Genomic DNA, 21,843 nt, shown 5'->3' with positions numbered 1-21,843 from the left:
ACATAAATAACACACTTATGCCAATTTTACCTAAAATGAATAATTTGACCTTGACGTAAAATCATGTAAAGGTCAAGGTCAGTTCAAATTTTTAGAAGGTCTTGTCAAAATGGTTATTTTGTCAAAGTATGAAGATAATCCATTCATTAATTATCATGTTACAGTCAATTATTGCAAAGAATCAGTTAAAATTCAATAATGTAAACTTCAAGATCAATGTCAATTTGAGTTTGATATACACGAAGGTCTTATCCTTAAGATTGTTGTGTCTTGATATGAAATCAATCAATTCATAATAACAAAGTTATAGCCAGTTACAGCAAAATGAAAAATTAAATAATTTGACATTCAAGGTCAATGTCATTTACAAGTGAAGGTCAATGTCTGGCTGGTTAATTTGAAGTTTTATCCTAGAAGATGGATGTGTTCAAGTTTGAAGACAATCCTTTTAAAAATAACAAACTTATGGCAACTTATAACAAAAATCAAACAAAATTTAGACATTTGACCTTTAAGGTCAATGTTATTTATGAATGAAGGTAAAGTTTAGTCTATTCTACTTGAAGGTTTTGTCCCAAGGTTTGTTGACTGTTGTGACCAAGTATGAAGACAATACACCAAGAACTTGAAAAGTTATGGTCAAGGTCAAAGTTTGCGGACGTCAACGTGGACGCCGCCATGACTGCAAAAAAATCTAATTTTTAGCTTTTGTTAAAGACAAGCTAATAATTATTTTTTCTTATTGGGGAAACTTTTTAATATATTTGTGGAAACTGTTAAATATATATTTTTTAAAAATCGGTACAACAATTTCATAAATTTCCCTTCCCAAAACATTTAATAGCAGGTGCGGGGTTCAAATTTGGGAAAAATAGAAAGGGAAAATTTAAATGTGGATAATTTTGGGATCAAAAACCGACAAATTAGGTTCTTTTTATGTGTTTTAACCGTTCTTTAAAAAACCCGTTTCTCCCCGTGTGTCCCAAAACTGTTATGAGGTTTCCTCACACTGAAATTTGAGATTTAAAAAAAAAACATTTTTAAACGAGCATTAATGAAGATTTCCAAAGAACAAATTCAACCAACTTTAAAAAAAAATTTTTAAAAATTTTTCCAGTTTTTAACAACCCAGTGATAAAAGTCGAACCGTTGATGAGTTTTGGGTGCCCCTTTTTTTTTTAAAAAATTTCTGTGTTTTTCTTTTTAAACCTGGCTTTTTTTGATTGGATGGAAAAATGGCCCCAAAAATTTGTAAAAAAAATTGTGCACCTTCGTGAAAAGAAATAAACTTATGGTGTAAAAGGAAGGGTTATTTAATTTATTTAAAGGCCTGGGTTTCCATTTTTAAAAAATCCAAATTTAAAATAAAAGGGGCCCCCCAAAAAAGGGTAAAATTTTCCCACAGGGCATGTAAAATGAAGTTAATTATGACTAGAAAAATGATTTAATTAAACTTTAAAATTTGGTCAAAAAAAGAAATTTTTCTTAAAAAAAAGGTTTAAGTAGAAATTGGTAAAAAAAATTCAATTTTGTTTTCCCAAAATCCAATAGGGGCTGCCAAAAATATAATTTTGACAAATTATTTTAAAATACGGGTTTAATTTGTATATAAACATTTTTTAAAAACATGTTAAAATAAAAAAAGGGGGGAAAATTCCGCTAAAACTGCCATATACAGATGTACATTTACAGAGAAAAAAAACTTTGCATTTATGGATAAAAACCATGCCAGACATTTTCAAAAGAATCGAGAGCAAGTGATTATTGGGTACACTAAGGCGTCAGCTATATAAAAGTTTTTCATGCAAAGCCTGGTTTTTGGTAAAAAAAATTCCAAATATGGAAATACGATTTAACCCTAATAACTTACTTTTTTAAGCATAAATAGAGGGGTCACAGTTAAAGGTCAATAACTCAAATGGATTTTGACAGAAATTAGTCCCTTTTAATATAGAGAATTCTTCATAATCTTAGGTTCTTGTTTTAGCTAAAGCAGCCGAGAACATCTAACACTTTTATGATGTCCTAACCAATAGCCTTGTTAATGTGCATGATTATGATACCAATGGCAAAACCGCTGATTTTTAATAATGATCCCCCCAGTTAACCCCACCTTGTTTCAAAAATAACACCCCTTAAAAAATTTAAAAAATCCCCCCAAAACAAATTTCTTTTATGGGAAAAAACATACGTAAAATCCCCCAAAACAGAATGACTAATAATTTTGTGGGCATCAACCCCCTACAGAAATTAAAAAACCCGGGAAGCACATGGGAAGCCCCTTTAGCTTCTGTGGATGTTAATGCTGAAAAAGGGGGGGTGAATTCCTTATTGTTTTAAAAATATTTTAGTGAAAACCTTGGGGCTTATTTAAACCCAAAGGTTCGGTTTTAATATATATGGGGTTTAGTGTCGGGAGTAAAGGGGTTTCTTTCCGGTCAATTTTTTTTAAAAAATTTATTTTTGGCATCACCCTTTGTATCGTTTCGCAATGTGAGTTTTTTTTCATTTAGTAATTTAAGCACCATATATTTTTTTCCCATAGAAAAGGGAATCTGGCTCTTTTTAAAATTGTGATTATTTTGCCAAGGTCTTGTGAAATAAACAAGAAAAACAAATGATATTGAACAAAAATATCTTGGGTTTTTTCTGTAATCAAACTTTTAAGTGTTTGACATTAATTAAGATTAGTAATTTGTGATTTATATGAGATTCAAGTTTAGACTTTTGCCAGCTCTTTCTATTTGATAATTTTGATATGAGATTCCCAATTTGTAAGATTGAGATACTAACCCTTACTGACTTACTGCGAATTTTGGGGCAGCATTCCAGGAGCAACGCTCTAAATTTCTTATTAATTTTCTTCCTTTTATATTTTAAAGCAGTTGGAAATGCCTGATTAAGCCCTTACATAATCATATGTATTTTCTGATACATTGTATTACAGTATAAAGTTGATTTATAATCATCACTTGTTTGTTGTTTTTTTTTGTATTTCAAAAACAATAGAAATCTCTTAACAAATTATAAAATTGTTTAAATAATTCTGTTTGGGTTTCCACCAACTGTCATAAAACGACTGTACATAAGAACTAGTGAATCATGCCGCATTTAGCTTAATTCATGAGATTGGTCATTTCTTCAGCTTTTTTTATTTATTTTGTTTTATTTACTCCTAGAATCACAATAACAATGAACAAATTAATTCTTTTAACTTGAAACACAATTCAGTACTAGATCAATAGGTGTTTAAAATATAGATAATTGACTAAAGTTTCTTGTTTATACTGATTAGTATTAGTTGATAACACTTTAAACATTACTTGCTTAAGTTAGTATAAAAGCAACCTGAATGTACACTGTTGAAATAACATTATTTCTAACATTTTTTTCAGCAATTTACGAGCCTAGTATCCACATTTTTTTAAGAACTGGTCACTTTTTGACTCTGAACATAAACTACTTAAGTAGTCTTTGGTTACTTTTAACATTTTATTCTTATCAAAATACAAATTACAGAGTCTAGATTCTCTGAAATTATTATTATGAAGTGTTTTCTTTTTAGGGAAAATTACATAGCTGTTGGTAAAAAAACCCAAAATTTTTATACCATTCCGTAGCACTTGCACAATGACCCAATAGGAGGTCAGCTACATATTATATCATTGAATAAGGATCAGCTTAGGTTTGATTGCAAGTTGCTTGAACTTGAATTTACCTAAAAATTAGCAAGAGATTTTATTCATGGGCAGATAATGAAATTACAAGACAGTTTAGATTTTATTTTTTGTTTTAAATATTCTTTTGTTTCTTTTGAGTTTTCGTAAATCAAGTAAAAATAAATCTGAGCAATTTAATTATGAGCATGTTCAATATGAATCCAATGCTTTAAAACAGTTTCATAACTAAATGGGGTTTTGTCACAAAAACATATGTCTCCCAAAGCTATGCATGGTCACTCATTGTGAAGTTTCATTGAAATCCCATCAGTAACTTGACCTGTGAAAGCCGGACAATATTTTTTTATTTATAGCTCCAACGACCATTTTGTGCAGTGAAGCGAAATGTGCTGGTGATGTGTGTGCACAACTAGGGATATTTCTGCTCTCTCCTGTAAAGTTTGGTTGATATTCAACCAGTAGTTTAACCAGTGAAGGCCGGGCAAGATATTTCTGCTTTTAGCTCTGGCGGCCATTTTGTGCAGCGAAGCGGAATGTGACGGTGATGTCCACAACTTGGGATGGTACTGATCAGGGGGGCCTCCGTGGCCGAGTGGTTAAAGTCGCTGACTTGAGGTCACAGGTCCCTTACCGCTGTAGGTTCGATCCTCACTCGGGTCGAAATCTTTAATGTGAGGCAGCAATCCAGCTGGCTTATGGAAGGTCGGTGGTTCTACCCAGGTGCCCGCTCGTGCCTGAAATAATGCCCGGCTTCCTCCACCAATAAAGCTGGACAAAAATCGACAAAAAATCTCGGCGGGACACTCTAGGATGGCCCGACGTGAGTGTTGGTCGCCCATATGGGCTTTCCGGCAGCGACCTTAAATAAACGCATCCAAAAAAAAAAAAAAAAGGTACTGATTACTTCTGTAGTTAACTTGAAATCCCACCTGTAGTTTGACCTGTGAAGGATGGACAAGCTTAATGCGGACGAATGGACAGACAGACAGACGGCAAAGGCAAATATAATACGTCTCCCAAAAATTTTCTTCATGATGGTATGGTTAAAAAAACATGTAATATAATGTATTTGTGCTATTTTATACTAATTTGAAAATAATAACAGCTAGTAAGCTAACATCTTCTGAAAAAATCAACATGGTGGCCATCTTGGATTTCGGCAAGCATGTTGGATATGCAAAACCTAGATCCAAGGCTTGAATATAAATAAATATGCAATACCATAATTTTAAATTGGTCTTATTTTATACTGTTCTGTAATGACGACAACAGCTGAAAACTATTACATTCTGAAGATTTTGATGTGGCGGCCATCTTGGATTTTGGCAGCCATCTTGGATTTGCACAACCTGGATCCGAGGCTTGAATATATTTAGATGTGTAATATAATAAAGTGGTGATATTTCATACTGACCTGTAAAGAATACAGCTGAAAAACTTTAATATTTTGAAAAATAAAAATAAATGGCGGCCATCTTGGATTTTGGCGGCCATTTTGGATTTGCACAACATGGATCAGAGGCCTGAATAAAAATTAATCAGTAATATAATGAACTGATGCTTTTTTATACTATTCTAGGTATGACTACAGCCGAAATACCCAAATATTCTGAAAATTTTATATATGGCGGCCATCTTGGATTTTGGCGGCCATATTGGATTTTTAAAAAGTGGATCCCAGGCAAAAATGAATTGAAATACTATTTCCTACCACCATGCCAAGTTTCATGCTTTTCACAAGAGGTGCACAATTCATCCTATTTTATGCACAGATTTCTTGGACTACACGGCGTCCTTGAATAAAGGTTAGTTAGAGTATTTTTTTTGCTTGTGTGCGTGTGTGTTTTGGGGGACCAAATGCCAAATGAAAAGTAAATGTTTTGATGGGTTTGGTTTTTCCCCTTTTCCATAGTTAAATTGAAAAAATTCAAAATTTAATAGGCATAGGTTTTGCACTGTTAAACAATTACAACTATACAGTAATGTTTTTGGCTTTTGATGTCCCAATGCGGTGCTTTCGTGCTCTCATAATTTTCCTACATCTCTCTCCCTCACCTCCTGACAGTTTTCTCCACTTGTAAATAAACTTATTCTGACTTTTAGTTAATATTAGACCTCTCATTCGGCCCGTTGGTGCTCATGCCCGTTTGAAGTGCTCTTTTCTTCAGGATTTTGTAGGAAAGGCGTTACTCTTGTTAGACTAGTTGCAAATATTTTAAGAATACAGCATACTACATTACATTTAATAAATTAAAAAAAAAAAAAAAAAAAAAAAAAACCCCCCCCCCCCCCCAAAAAAAAAAAAAAAAAAAAAAAACAGAATTAAAAAAAAATGCCACAATGTTTTATTCAAATTTGTCCAGTCTTCTTACTTTACTTTATTCAATGCCTCAGACATTTAAATAATACATCTTACTCTCTGTAAAGAAATTTATAAGTAATAAAAGATAAATTTAGTTTACCATTAAGATTGACTACAAGAAATTGCTTTAAAATATCACTAAAATTCATTCGTATTAATTCATATATCTATTACCCCTAAAGAGTGGTCGTTTGTCTGATATTCAAAAATACATATGTACTCCAAAGTATGTTTGATTTGAAAGTGCGGTGTCACTCGGGTCAATGATTTTGACAAGTTAAAAAGAACTGGATTTTATTTTGCCCTGCCGATCATAAACTTGATCTTGAATTATTTGACGATTTGCATCCCTGAACACATTGCCCTACTCAAATTATTAACCTACAAAATTGATGAACTTCATACATTTAAAGATAATATCTTTCTTTCATTACTTATTTACACTGAAAATGTTTGCACATCTTTGCCTACTACCCCTACTTGTTTAAACACAGCGTCCGCCTTTTTTTCCAAAAACAGACCTAAAATTCTAACTTCTTATAGAAGGAAGAGAGGTTGCTATGCTGCAAATATGAATCGGGTTTTCTCTTTCTTTCTTTCTATCTTTCTTTCATTCTTTCTCTTTCTTTTGTTCTTTCTTTCTATTTTCTTCCTTTCTTTCTTTCTTTCTTTCTTTCTTTCTTTCTAACTAACATCTTACTCGCTGTTTTCCCACTTAATTATGGATTCTGATAGTTATGAAATTGTGAAATGATAAAATGTCCAGCCGAGTTTTGTGAATGTGTAAAAATCTCCACCCCATGACCTGTGCAAATTGTTCGGATGGTTGGATAATGTTCACGTTGTTGAAACAGGCAAATAAAAGAACTATGCTATATATAGTAGATCTTTAAAAAAATGAAAATGAAAATTTACTAGTTGATTATTATTATTGAACAACCGCATGAAACACTTCCCTTAGCGTCATTTAAAAAATGACGTCAAAAGACGTTAACATTATCAATGAGGTTAAAAATAAAAAAAAGTGATTTACCCTTGAACTGTTTAAGATAAATGAGAATAAGTAACGATAAGCAAATTTTCAGAAGTAATTATTTATTTCTAGAGCTATAGAATTGAATATCATTATCGCTAAGAATGTAGTACGTTAATCTAAAAAAATATCAAACGACGTTTGCGTTGACGTTAAGCGTTGTTTTCTCATACCGGCGGTCTAAAGGTAGAATACCCCCAACACCATCCAATCTTTTCCCCGTTTTATACAATAATTAATGTTCCAGTTAAGGTAGAACACCCCTAATGGGCACTATAAGGAACTGTAAATTGACAACATAGGACAGTTATATTCCTTAAAGGTCACCTGTTTGCAAAATGTTCACAAAATTACTGTGTAGTTTATGAGTTATGGATATTTTTCTGAACTAAAACTTTGCTACTAGAAGGGCTCTTTTTAAGAAATAAGGAAACTTTTAATATTGTATTACCTGTATTTCTTTTCAAAGTGTCTTCTCACGTACGTGAAGGAGACAGTTCGCTAGGATAAACACAAAAAGACCCTGTTTTTCTTCACGTCTGTAAGAACAAAACACTTTTGAAGAAAATACTCTCGAGTAAATATATATGACCTACAGGACGATTAAGCTTTAAGAACAGATACATAAATGAAAACTGTTAATGATATTTTAGAGGAAATTAGAACAATTGAATGATATTTCTTACTATAGAAATAGTTTACATGCCCTTAAACAGCAGGCCTCCAGATTCCTGGGTAATTTTCATGAAAATTTTGAAAATGTATTTAAAAGTAAAATACATATGTACTGTGAAATGAACAAAGAAAATAATTTACACATTGCAAACGGCACTTACAATCCACGTAAATTACCCCAAAAGAGGTCAAAATAAACATAAAAAGCTCTTACTGCGTTAGTAACGCAGTAGAATTATAGTGATTGATACCGCAAAATCTGTCATTCGCACATAACATGTAAATAATTAATTAGATATTGAATCGTTTTACCTTTCTTAAGATCTTAATACATTTTTCTAAATATTGAATTTCTTGAAATATTTTTGCTCATCTGGAGGCGTGCAGGTTTTAGGCAACAGAAGATGTAAACTTCTCACGAAATATTCGTTCACTACCGTATAATGACAATTTCGTAGTTTTATGTATAATTAATTCCTAGACTAAGGTTTATGTATAACTTATTTCTATTTTTATCCTATGTCTATGTGTAATTTATATCTAGTATTATGTGTTATTTATTCTTTGTTTTATCCCAGTATTTTATCCTAAAATGTTGCTAGAGAACTTGACTGCAGATAAAAGCTAGAATTACAGATTAAAGCCAAAATTACAGATACAAGCTAAATAACAGATACAAACTAGAATTACAGATACATACTAAAATAACAGATACACGCTAAATTCATATACAATCTAAAATTACAGATACAGACTAGAATTGCATATAAACGCTAAATGTATATACAATCTAAAATTACATATATAAAGTACAATCACCTTAGCAGGTGACCTTAGCAGTATACGTGTGATTTAAAATTTAACACTTAGATCATTTTTTATTTATCAAGTTATCACTTAAACTTTTACATCGTATGTTACGGCACATGTATACGGATTGTACTTGGTACTATTGTGATAAAACAAAATTATATAAACAATAAGTTTTCACGTAATTGCTTGGGTTTCCTTCAATTTTTATATTTATAACAGTCCAGGTTATAAATAATGCTTTATAGATAATAAAATGTATATAGCAAATTTTTAATTGACGTCGAGGCTACATTTAATATCAAATTCTTTTCATACATGAGGCAGTGAAACCTTTGTGTTTTCTATTGCGTGAGTAAAATAATAGTAACGGAGCGGATCATTATACGGTAAGAAATCGATAAGTTACCGACTTTTCAGATATACCCAGGGCAGATATTCACAGATAACCCTGGAAGCTTCAAAAGATTGATTATCTTCCTTCAATTTTTTTATTCTAATAACTTCAATCTGAAAAAAATGCACGTTAACTATTAAAGGCGGGTAATTCTGCTAATCAGTTTACTTTGTCCCAGAAGTATGTACCATTTTCTACTTGGCTTTAATCGGTCGAAAAAACGGAGCTCGCTGCTCCTCCGAGTGTTCTTGTTGTACGTGTTGTTTTGTTGTTGTTGTTGTTTTCGTTATTGTTGTTTGTCGTTGTTTTGTTGGTTTTTTTGTGTGGTTTTACTTCTTCTTCTTCTTATTCTTTCTTTCTTTCTTTTTGTCATTCTTTCATTATCGTGAATAAAAATATCATTCAATATGTCATTTTGTGAGTAAAAAAAAAACATAATTTTCCACAATTTGTCCAAAATTCTTGTTTTACTTAGTATTTAATTTACTTTCGACTACAGTTAATGAAAGTGAGCAGAACATTTTCTCATTCCCCGAACTAATGTAGCAGTTGATATTATCATGAACATTTTATACACCCTTGAATATAAAATAGTTGAACGGTCTTTTCGCCCCGAGGGATCTTTTCATTTCTTTTCCTTATTTATATACAGAACAAAAATTAAAGAAATCTTCTTTTAAAAACCAAAGAAGGTAAAGCTTAGATATTAGGTATGTAAAATCTTCTAATGGGTATTTATCAAGTTTGATGAAATATAAAACCTTGGGACAATATTGGCCCCGCTCCGGGGAGTCATTGATATTCCTTATAAGATGTCTGTGGCGCCGTTATATGTCGCACCTGCCGCTAAATGTCGCAAAATCCTCTCCCGTGAAATGTCGCAATGGTAACGTTAAATGTCGCACGATTTTTACTTTCCGTTAAATGTCGCAAGATGTAAATTCATTTTAAACAAGTTGCTAATGGTGTTGCATTAAATTTGTCCGTATGTTAGTTATCTGTTACTTATCATTAGTAAAGCAAAAATGAATGAGTTCATATCTAAAAATATGAAAGTGGTGGGCGGAGTCAAAATCTACATATTTATATATGTTGACAACATTCAGATGTTTTTTTTGCCAGTCATAAGTTTCCCAGTTGTTATTTTTTATAAGAAAAAAAAAATAAAATTGTGTTAATTTATATTTTTTTCTCAACCAGAAATCAGTTAAAAACTTTTAAATTAAAACTCATGATGAAAAAAGAAAAATATTATTGCTAAAATTTAAAAATCTTTGTGAAAAAACTTTTTTTGGGTTTTAAATCATTGGTTTGGGCCCTTCGTAAAAAATATATGGAATTTTTTGAGGGAAAAATATATTTTCATATTTCCCCCCCCCACCCCCCCCCCCCCCCCCCCCAAAACCAAAAAATATCCTCTTTGAAGTATGCCAACAAGGGCATATTTATGTCAGTCTCATTGACACATAGCAGATTGTTCAATTTTAAATATCTTTAATAATTTTTATCAACACTTTTTGGTCTAGTTGCTGTTTATTTAAAATGCTTTGTAGCATACAACAATTGATTCTATAACGAAAGCAATATACTGGATATGTTTATTATTTATAATATCCATTTTCCATAGGGTTTGGGCGTCCGTGGCCGAGTGGTTAAGGTCGTTGACCCTGCTAGCTTACGGAACGTCGGTGGTTCTTCTCATGTGCCCGTTCGTGCCTGAAATAATGCACGAAAGGGCACGTGAGGTCTTCCACCACCAATAAAGCTGGAACGTCGCGATATGACTTATACTGTGTCGATATGACGTAAATTCCAATCAAACAAAAAACAAATTCCATGGGGTTATTTTGTACAATCTTAGTCAGTTTTACGGGTGTTTTTACTTTATTTTTGCACTTAAACTGTTTTTTGTTGTTTTTTTTTCGAAAGTATATCGCATCAACTTGATCTTGTCTATGATTATTACGACAAACTCTTTTTTTGACGTCTCCGCTATTTACGTCATGTGACGCTCACATAATGTTCTTGTTTATTATTTATAATTTATTTATGTACTCTAAAAAAAAGGTTGTTTAGCCGAAACGTTGGTACATGAAAGGGGTGTTGTTTAAGAATTGTAGTTGACTACCTTTTTTTACTATAACATATTAACAGTTCGTGAATATCACTTAAGTACAGAATTATATTTGAACTTCTCACTTATTAGCAAATTCGGTCAATAATTCTTTATAAAACATGATTCTGATTGTAAAAAAATGTGTTTTAAGGTAACGATTTAAAATAAACAGGAATATAAACTGTACAAAAATTCAATTTTATCTAGAGGAAAGTTACGACTTTGTTGTTTTTAGCTGCTTCGTTTTTGCTATATTTTGTAAGACTTATTGTTTTTGATGTTAGGTTTTATATGTTATTAGTATCATTTCCATTTGTATTGTATAACTAGGGTTTAAATTTAACAAAAAGTGTCGTCCCAAAAAAAAAAAAATTATTAAAACCCCTTTTTTTGATAAAAGAATTATGTTAAATAAAGTTGAAAATTTTATTTGCCAAAAAATTTTAAGCGAAACATTTTAAATCCCTTTAAAAATAATGAAAAACCTTTTAAATTTTTATAGAGGAAGAGGGAATTGGCATTTGTTTTTTGGAAAATTAAAGGGTTTGAAAGTGTAATCGTTGAATAGTTAACTAATTCTCTAATAGCTGGGCAAATAAGATAATGATAAATTTAGATATTCCGAATAGAAACATCAATACACTTACTGACAAGAACGGAAGCAAGTCAACATTGTCATTTTTTTTATCTGGTATTATTTTAAAGTTTTTTTCGCTTTTTCATTGTTTTATTGTTTTACTTTTGGTTTTAATGTCTGCCTGTTATGTATTGCTATATTGAAAGGTTGCAATTTTTCTAAAAGATGAATTTTCTTCACCTTAGAATTGCTGAAGTGGCTCGGTCTGCAAACAGAACAATGTTCAATCAACATTTGCGATGTATTCGATAGGGGAAGTAACTCTTACGAACCATTAATATCCATGTTTATAGTTCCAAATACTTCTATAATAACCCATTCAAACCCCTTATATTCGTTGTCTTATAACTTTCGGCATTGCTACAATATCAAATATGCAAATCACCGAGTTTTGAGCAAAAGTATTTAAAAACATTCAAGTTCATCAATTAAATGAAGATAATAATTTTATTATATAATAAAATTTTTATGTACATGAACCATTTAGATTGAATGCTTTAAATTAAAGGAACAAACTCCACTGAGGTATAAAACCCTAAAATATGAATTTCTTACGTTGATAGGCTGGTTACTTAAAGCAGGCAAAAGATTTGCAAACAATTATTAAAAATGTACCCAGAAATAAATTGAAAATCATATTTTTGTGTTATTCTTAGCCCGATTTAGTGAAGTGCGTTGCAATGCTTTTCAGTTTCGGGTCATTTTATATGTCCGAAATAATCTCGGGCATATTATGTTATACCCCCTGGCGTCCGCTCGTCTGTCCGTCCGTCCGTTAGCAATTTGGTTTCCGGAGCATAACTTAAGTTCAATTTTACCCACAATATTCAAACTTCATAGGATGATTGTCAATATTGGATCAAAGACCCCTATTGATTTTGGGGTCACATGGTCAAAGGTCAAAGGCACTTTTACCTTATATCTGAAAACACATACCGGAGTATAACTTCAGTTCCATTTGGCCTACAGTGTTCAAACTTCATAGGATGATTGTCCATATTAGGTAAAAAAAAAAACCCTTATCGATTTTGGGGTCACAGGGTCAAATGTCACTATTCCTTTAAACTGAAAACAGTTTCCGGAACATAACTTAAGTTCCATTTGGCCCACAGTGTTCAAACTTCATAGGATGGTTTTATATATATTAGGTGGAACACCCCTATATATTTCTGGTTCACAAGGTCAAAGGTCAATGCCACTATTACCTTAAAACTGAAAACAGTTTCCGGAGCACAACTTATGTCCATTTGGCCCACAGTGTTCAAACGTCATAGAATTGTTATTTAAGGGGGTAACACTTTATTTAATTCCCATGTCTTACAAATGCTTCATCCTTACTAAAAAAACACTTTCGGGCATATAATGCTCCGCCTAGCTGTGCTCTTGTTTACAATTACAATTATTATTCTGGAAAAACAGAAAACAGACTGAAAAATTATGTACACCTGTTTTTGGTCTAGACCTAAATCAAATGGAACATTAATGTCTAAAAAATATATCTAGTCCCATCAAGGCAAAAAACCTTTGTTTAGTCCCAGAGAGGAATAATTTTTGCCTTCTTTAGAAAGAGCAAACATGAGTTTTATAATGGGTAAATAATGATTTTAAACATCTGCGGATGTTTCATAATTCAAAATTTTAGCAGTTCATGTTAAATGTTGAATTCTGCTTAAGCGCGTGCTAGGGGGCGTGGACGGTTAAACTTGCAGTTATAATTACCGTTCATGAACAGGCTCAATCAAACTGAGCCTGCAACATTTTCAATTTTGCCGTGTTGGGCTTTCTTTGAGGATTCTTATTTCTCTCTATTTTAGAGCATGTAAGATACTTATCACATGAAAAAAGTAGCACTGAATGTCATAAAAGTAGCAAAATGTAAACAAAGCAGTATTTTAAGTGCCATACAAAATCACTGAATTGAAAAACTGAATTCCACATTTGTAGAATTGTAAATACATTGGTGTAAATTTTTAAGTATTTCTTGGAAAATCATTGAAAAAGTTAAATATCCTATTTTGATTGAATTATATGTAGACAAGGTACATTATTGTATAACAAAAAAAACGGCCATGTTTAATGTAAATCTGACTGCAATATGAGCGTAAGTATACTAACACCCTTATTGCATATAATATTATCTCACAAATTATATGTAAAAGTTATGCAACAAGGGCATAAGTAATAAAATTGCAAATAAAGTTGTTGTTTTTTTACATAATTTATTTTGATGTTGTTATCAGTTATATTTAGAATGTATATTTCATATTTACATGTATTACAAAACAAAGTTATGTAATGGGAATATACAGAAACAAGAAAATGAGCCAGTGTTTTTGCTCTAATGTAAAATTTTCAAAATGTAGTTAAGCCCTTATTGCGTTAAGCCATCGATCTTCTTGTGAGTTTCTACCAAGTTCTTAAAAAAAATTAAAAAGTAAAAATTGGCCCCGCCCAAGGGGTCAATGATTTTCTTTACATGTACACATCTTTTGCAACTGATGTGTTTTCCCTTAGCAATAGCAACCAGTAATGTTTCTACACATGCACTATTTTCAGATACAAATATTATTTTTGTGAAATCAGTTAAGATTTAGAATTTATATCTGCTTTTGTTTATAGTTTAAACTATTACTTGTTCCTTGACATGGAGAGTTGTTATATTCAGGTGAGCGATTTTAGCACCATCATGGACCTCTTGTATATTCATTATTATCTTTTAATCCTACTTTTTTTCATTTCAGAATCAACAAAAGAGCAGATTACTCTGATTATATACAAATGAGTTGCCGGGAATTTATGAAATATTAATAATTCAATCAAGACCGACAAACCAAAAATTTTGAAAATGCACATCAGATGGTTGCTTCTGCGTTTGAGGAACGCAATCATTTTGAAAAAGCCATGTGATGCTTTACGTCACAAGAAGCCGGTGTTGATCTCAATCATCATTTTCTTGTGTTTATTACTACATATAGTAGTAAAGACACCGGTAGAGCCTCGTTCTGATCATCGAGAAGATTACATCAACCTGATATGTAGCTCTGACAGATTTAATTTGAAACAAGCAGCAGTGCAAGACTTAAAAACGCAAAACGACAATAGTGCGACACAGCAGCTCCTATCTGTAGCAAGTAAAATTAGTTTGAGAAAAAACCGCATGGTTCTTTTTACTGTCATAAACGAGGCTTATTTGCCTTTTGCCTATAGCTGGTTATGCAATACGAAAACCATGAACATACACGACTCTGTTTTATTCGTAACAACCGATTCACAGTCAAAGAAAAAGTTGCAAAAGGATTGGCCGGAAGTTAATGTCATATCAATGAATATGGATGATCTCCGTGGCAACCAGTCATACAGCCGAGTAGGATATATTAAAATTACGGTAAAACGAACGGAAATGATACAGACTTTACTTATGGCAAATATAGACGTGTTCGTTTTTGAAGTAGACTGTGTATGGCTAGGTAATCCAGTTACTGCTATATCGTTCGAAGAACGACACGACATAATTGTGAATCCAGTCTACGGTACAAAAGACCTGTTCGCCAGTGGCTTCATATTACTCCGGAAAACGTGCCGGTCGAAAATCGTCTGGCAGAAAGTCACTGATATGATGAATGAGCTAGGGAAAAGAATAGCAGATTTACACGAGGATGACGTCTTGGAAAATTATGGCTCGGAAAATGAGCAAAAATATTTGGCAGATTTGATTCTAGACGGGTAAGCAGGTTTTCAATACATTTGTGCTTTTAGGTTTTCTAGAACTCGTGAGAAAAAAACATGTTCAGCCTTTCTTTGAATTTTGAAATGCGTATTAATGAGGAATAGCTTAATGTCAATCTTATCAAAATCAGATCAAAATAACGCTTCACTTATCTGCCCTGGGCCAAATTTGAAGTTTAATTTTTTTGTGCCTTTCAAAACAGCCCAATCATCAGGGGGAGCCTTCATTTAAATTTTTAAAGCGATTTTGGGTTTCTAATTTTAAACCCCCCCGGGAAAAACCCTTTTCTTTAGATTTTTACGATTTTTGAAACAAAATGGCGCTTTTCACCCTAAACCGACAGGAAAACGGGATAACAAACTTGACTCCAATTATTTTCAATTTTTTTTTTAAAAAAAAACTTTTAAAATTTTTTTTAACAAAAATTTAACAATTTGTTTTTTCTTCCTCGAAACGGGATTTGATACTATTCTAAGGGAAAAACCGAACTTTAAGAAAGGTTTTAAAATTATAAGGGTTTTCATCAAATTTAAAAAATTTTTAACTGGGAAATTTAGTCGGGGTTGAGTTTTTTGTTTTGTTTTCTTGTTTTTATGCGTAGGGGGAGCGGGTTCGAATATCAAAATACTATACTTCCGCGGCATCCGGTAACACGTTTGAACGGAATGCACGGATGTTATGCAAGCAACGTATAGGCGTGACATTATGGCTGAGGAGTCTTCCTTGCAAAGTTTTCTTCAGTCAAAAAGTAGTTCTTAACATCCGGGGAAAATTGTATACGCATTTCTGTACTTGTGTTTTTTCTGCACTGCAACCAAATTTCACAAAATGTTGGAAAAATACCTTATGTTTGTGAAAAGAATCATTAAGGGCTGATACGAACAAAAAAGACGCTTAAGTATTTTTACAAGTTTTGTGAAGAAATAAAATACTTACAACTTTTTTTCACTTAACCGAGGTAACGTAATGCTGATCCAAGACGTCATATAAACCGGAGTGTGGCTATCTTTACGTTTTAGTACATTAACATTCGGACTTTAAAGCAGTATGCCTCCAGATTCATGCTAATTTTCATGAATATTTTGAAAAAGTGTTTTTATAAGTAAAATATTGTGAAATAACCAAGAGGAAGCAATTTATACATTACAAACAACACTCACAACCCATGTAAATTACCAAAATAGGGTCAAAATATTCGGAAATGGCCTTTACTGCGTTAGTAACCAGAGGCACGAGTATCGGACCTGGGAAGAAAAAATGTGACCAGATTGATAAGAAAATAACATGTGTTTATCTTAAAAGTGTAAAAAAAAAACAAAAAATGTAAATTATGACCCCCTTTAAAAACATACTATAAGTTAAGAGAAGACCGGAAACTCCAGATTCGAGCCTACGAGCAAGGAATTCATTTCCCCCTGGCCGTTGTGAAAACAGTTGACCAGACAATTAAAAAAACTTTTATCACTATTTTACGTTTGTATTAAGCTTCCAAATGAGACCAACCCCAAGTCTCTAGCCCTTCCCGTTCATGAAATATATATCAGGAATATATCATTCGTGCTAAAAATCCTTGGTTGACAAAATTGCGGCATCGTACGTAAACATAGACTAATACATGTTTGTCAGCTGAGAACGGATCTTTAATTTACTAAATAATATAATACTAAATACATTAAATGAGACCACTCACAACTGTCAGTAGCATCTGATACAAACGAGATTCGAGTTTTAAACATTTACACTGTCTTCCAATCGCTTTCTACGCCATTAGGCATCCTTGTGTGAAACGTTGCGGTTTCGTTGCTCTTGGCCAATCAGAAGGCTCGTTACAATTTACCGAACAGCTGATTTACAATGGCGTAGAAAGGAATCTAAATACCGTGGAAAGGTTTGAAATTCGAATTTCGTGTGTATCAGATGTTATTGACGGTTGTGAGTGGTCCAACTTAATGTATTTAGTAATATTATTTAGTAAATTCAAGTGATTTTGACCCATACTCAGCTGACATACATGTATTAGTCTATGTTTACGTACCGAATCGTTGTGCCGCAATTCTGTCTACCAATGATTTTTAGCACGAATTCGCTCGTTTCCTGATAGATATTTCATGAACGGGAAGGGCTAGAGACTCGGGGTCGGTCTTATTTGGAAGCTTAATACAAACGTGAAATATTGATAAAAGTTGTTTTTTTAAATTGTCTCGACAACTGTTTGCACAACGGCCTGGGAATGAATCCCTTGCTCGTAGGCCCGAATCTGGAGTTTCCGGCCTTCTCTAAACTTATAGTATATTTTTAAAGGGGGTCATATTTTACATTTTTTTTTTACACTTTTAAGATGAGCCAAGTGTTTTTATCAATCTGGTCATATTATTTCTTCCCAGGTCCGATACTCGTGCCTGTGTTAGTAACGCAGTAGAAATATGCTTATACATACTGAAAAAATCTATACTTAATCGCATAAAACATGTAATTATTACTTAAATCTTGAATCTTTTTACTTTTCTTGAAGTCTTAGTACATTTTCTCAGGTTTGATTTTATTGAAATATTTTTGCTCACCTGCAGGCATCAAGCTTTAAAGGTATTACAGTCTTCAGCAGTTCGGACAGTTTCGGTAAACACCGGACAGTTTCGATAAACACCGGACAGTTTCGGTAAACACCGTCATTGTTCGTTTGTCCCGATCATTTTGAAAACCTTTAGATTAGCAAAGTGTTTTCGTTTCTTCAGGTGATTTAGACGCTTATTTGATATAAGGAAACAATGGAGGAATCGATTTTCATGGAATTCCCATGGTTGTAGTTGATGTATTACTTTACCTGAAATGTATATACATATATATATTATTCATATACCGGTAATTATTTTCAGGTATGGAAATGTAACACTGAAAATGTTACCACTAGAGTTATATGCAGATGGCCAATGGTACAATTTGAACGACGAAGAACGAGCTAAAATCCGACCAATAATCATAAATAACAATTGGATTATTGGTAAATTGATTTTTATTCTCCTTTTAGCCTATTTTCGGAAGTAAATTCTACACATGCGCAATCATTGCGACAAAGATCAGCTGGAACAACCGTCACGTCTGATCATAGTCTGCACTGTTCGCGAGCCAGGCAGTACTTTCTTTAAAAAAATATCTAAAATGATTTTAAGGTTTTGTCCGAAATGAAAGAGGGACAAGTCCATTTTTGTATTAAAAGCGTTGTAAGAGTTAAATAATTTACGCTTTAGGTCCTTCTTTTGAATAAATAACATCTCTGTCATGGTATTTGTTGTCGCCTGGTCACTATCATTTTAGTGGAACGTCTGTATGTCCGTCTGTATGTCCGTATAGAGTAAGTGAATAACCTGATATCATGACGAAGAACAATAAATTTTCCCTACATTTTTAGGATCTTTTGTTTAATTTCTCCTCTTTTTTGTTTGGTTTCATTTTCCAGGCTTAGACTGTGTATCAGGGCTGTTATGCACTGTGCTGCTCACATAATCAGCAAAACCAGTCATAAATCATAAACAAGAACCATAACTCTGTTTAAACGTCATTGATATTACTCATTGTTTAAGTTATTCATTGATCAATTACCGCAATCACCTATTTCATCTGTTGCTTTTTGGCAATAAGTTCAGTTACAGTGAATTAGTATTTTTATATGGAAATCAAAATACTACATAAACTTTATTTACATTTTGCTACTTTTATGACAAATCATTTCACAAATTCACATTTATCGTTACTTTTCTTCGGGTGACTATAATCTAACATTTTTTTCAAACCATTATTTAAACATTATAAAATCCATGTTTGCCCTTTATAAAGAAGTGAACACTTTATTTCTTTCTGAGGCATGACGTGCCTTTAAATATCTCAAACTTCAATGTATTTATAGGTAACCAAGCAAAAATTGAGAGGGCTAAACAATGGAACCATTGGTTTCTTCGTGGTGATCATACATGTGACATGGACTTGGTGAAGAAAATTATTTATTGAACACGTGCGGCAATGAATACACGCCAAAAGACCCGGATGTCTGGCGGACTGTTTCAAATTACAGTCAAACCTGTGAATGAAGGTCTGCCAAAGAAATGGATAAAATTGGCTTTAGTGTATCAGTTAATTTGATCTCATTGTGAAAAAAAACATTCCTCAATCTACTGCGAACCTATTGCATGAAATGCTTTCATAAACTGTTGATAAAACCATATGAACCTTGTTCATAAACTGTCGACATAGTTCATAAAACATTAGTTCATAAACTCACGGAATAGATCATATAAATGTCTTTCATTTTACTGGCGACAATGCTCATTTTAAACCTTCTTCATAAACTGTCGACATCGATGTTGTAAACATCGTTCATAAACTACAAGAAGAACATCATAGTGACTTCGTTCATGAACTGTCAAATAGAATGCTACAGCATTAAGATCTCGTTCATGAACTGTTAAAAAAGAATGTTACATACACCTCGTTCATAAACTGTGAACAAGGACATTACACATTCGATCACCTCGTTCATAAAATGTTAATTAATTTCTTTTAACGGTGTTCATATTTTGACAAGCAGAATCTATGGAAATGAATCGTTCTATGAAATTCAAGTGATTTAATTACTACAAATGTACATATAGTATAATTGTTGTTTAAGTCTACAAAACATTCCTGTTTTTCAGTAATCATGTTAAATGTTGCGTTATTTGTTTGTTTTTGTTTGTTTGTTTGTTTTTTTTTATGTTTTTTTACTTACATTTTAGCTCGACTATTCGCAGAATAGGGAGAGCTATTTGATTCATTCCGGTTTTAGTGTCGTCGTCACACTTTGGACAAGTTTTTGCAAGCAAGCTGGTATCTCTAAAACTACTTAAGAAAATGGGTTGAAATTTCACTAACTTGTTCTCTGTGATTTTCTAAGATCGAGCTCACTGCTTTAAGGAGAGCTCTTGTTTGTTTAAATCTGACTAGATAAGTTAGAAATATTTCAAAACATTGACTTTGAATGATAATTATGCATTATTTCTGTGTATTATATATTTGCATTAAATGTTTAAAATATGTTGTTATTAAAACATTTTTATGTTGTTTGTTTTGTTTTGTTTTTGTTTTTTAATTTTTGTTTCATGCTTGAAGTTTTTATCCGTGATATAAAATGCATATATCTCGCTAATGTGAGTGATAAAGCTTTGCCGACCTTTTTGTTGTTGTGGGTATTCATTAATCTAATAATTTATCTAACAATGATGAACGCTGCATAATTGATTTGTTTCATGATTCAAATACCATTAAACTTCTCTAAACAAACAATTTAAAAGCTTTTCTGCAATGGTGATTACAAATCTGAATGCAGCGCCCGCGTGGCCTTTAAACGTCTGACGTCATCATCTAGTTGTTGTTGTTGTTTTTTATATATATTTATTTATTTATTTATTTTCGGTGCTTGAAATCATTCATTTGTCGGACCTCAACGGGACGTCTTTGTAGATCTAACTAATCCTCAAATCCTATTCTTCGTACATAGTGTGGCGCCATAAATATGTTGCATCGCTGGCAAACGTCGTTCTTGCCGCTAAGTGTCGCAACCACCGATAGATATCGCAAAATCTTCTACTGTTTAATGCCGCATTGGTATATTTTAATGTCGCATGATTTCCCCTTGCCGTTAAATGTGGCAACACTATCGTTTTATGTCGCAAGATGAATATTCATGATAAAATTATGTTTGCAAGTGGTATTAAATTACAATAAACATAGAGTAAGTATATATTTAGTATTCTTGAGACATAAAAGGATGTCCCGCTTTATCTGTCGACTCATGATGAAAAATGCCGTTTAAAGTGGATTGGTCTACAATGGGCACGTTTTCAAGTTATATTTCAAATTGTGATAAAAACAATAGAAACTTATCATGGATATTCCTGTCAAATTGTTCTTGAACAAAAATGTTTATCTAGTTTTACATGATTTAATATGACATTTATATGATGAAATATTTAGGTATTTCATATTTGTATTCATAGACCAATTCACTTTAAACGTCCTTTTTGTTTGCAATTAAAATGTTAAAACCATTGGATAATAATATATGCAAAGTTCTACGCTACATATTAGATGCATACAATACTTATCTTTTAAGTATATTGCTTTTGCAAATAACAAGACTATAAAAAAAATAGTAGTGTCTATCTACTTGCTCCTCGCCGCCGTGGTTTTGAATCCCGCCATTCTATCCAGCTAGCTTACGGAACGCTGGTGGTTCTACTCGGGTTCCCGTTCATGCAGAAAGGGGCATCATAAGTCTTTGTCCAATATTAAAGCTGGGAAGTCGCTATATGACCTTACTGTGTGGTGGTGTGACGTTTTCAATGTTTGAAAATAAATTGGGACTTTACATATCCTT

At 32.5% G+C, this 21,843-nt stretch overlaps 1 protein-coding gene across 4 annotated transcripts in view; it reads left to right on the top strand.

Moving 5' to 3' along the window:
• LOC132743211 (uncharacterized) overlaps window positions 1-20,527 on the top strand; it is a 70,297-nt gene extending 49,770 nt beyond the window's left edge. For 2 of the 4 annotated variants that reach the window (XM_060731741.1, XM_060731743.1), the window contains exons 3-5: window positions 14,452-15,433; window positions 18,311-18,435; window positions 19,339-20,527. In XM_060731741.1, the coding sequence (XP_060587724.1) occupies window positions 14,556-15,433; window positions 18,311-18,435; window positions 19,339-19,439 (1,104 nt within the window). In that variant the 5' untranslated portion in view covers window positions 14,452-14,555 and the 3' untranslated portion in view covers window positions 19,440-20,527. Of the gene's footprint in view, window positions 1-5,465; window positions 5,486-8,831; window positions 8,950-14,451; window positions 15,434-18,310; window positions 18,436-19,338 lie in introns of those variants that run through there. The other 2 variants (XM_060731742.1, XM_060731744.1) reach the window with 2 other exon arrangements.
• Window positions 20,528-21,843: the final 1,316 nt, after the last annotated feature.

This window comes from Ruditapes philippinarum, unplaced genomic scaffold, assembly GCF_026571515.1.
Source record: "Ruditapes philippinarum isolate M1 unplaced genomic scaffold, ASM2657151v2 ctg429_1_1_1_1, whole genome shotgun sequence".
Lineage (NCBI taxonomy): Eukaryota > Metazoa > Mollusca > Bivalvia > Venerida > Veneridae > Ruditapes > Ruditapes philippinarum.
This window is presented reverse-complemented; position numbering and strand designations above follow the sequence as displayed.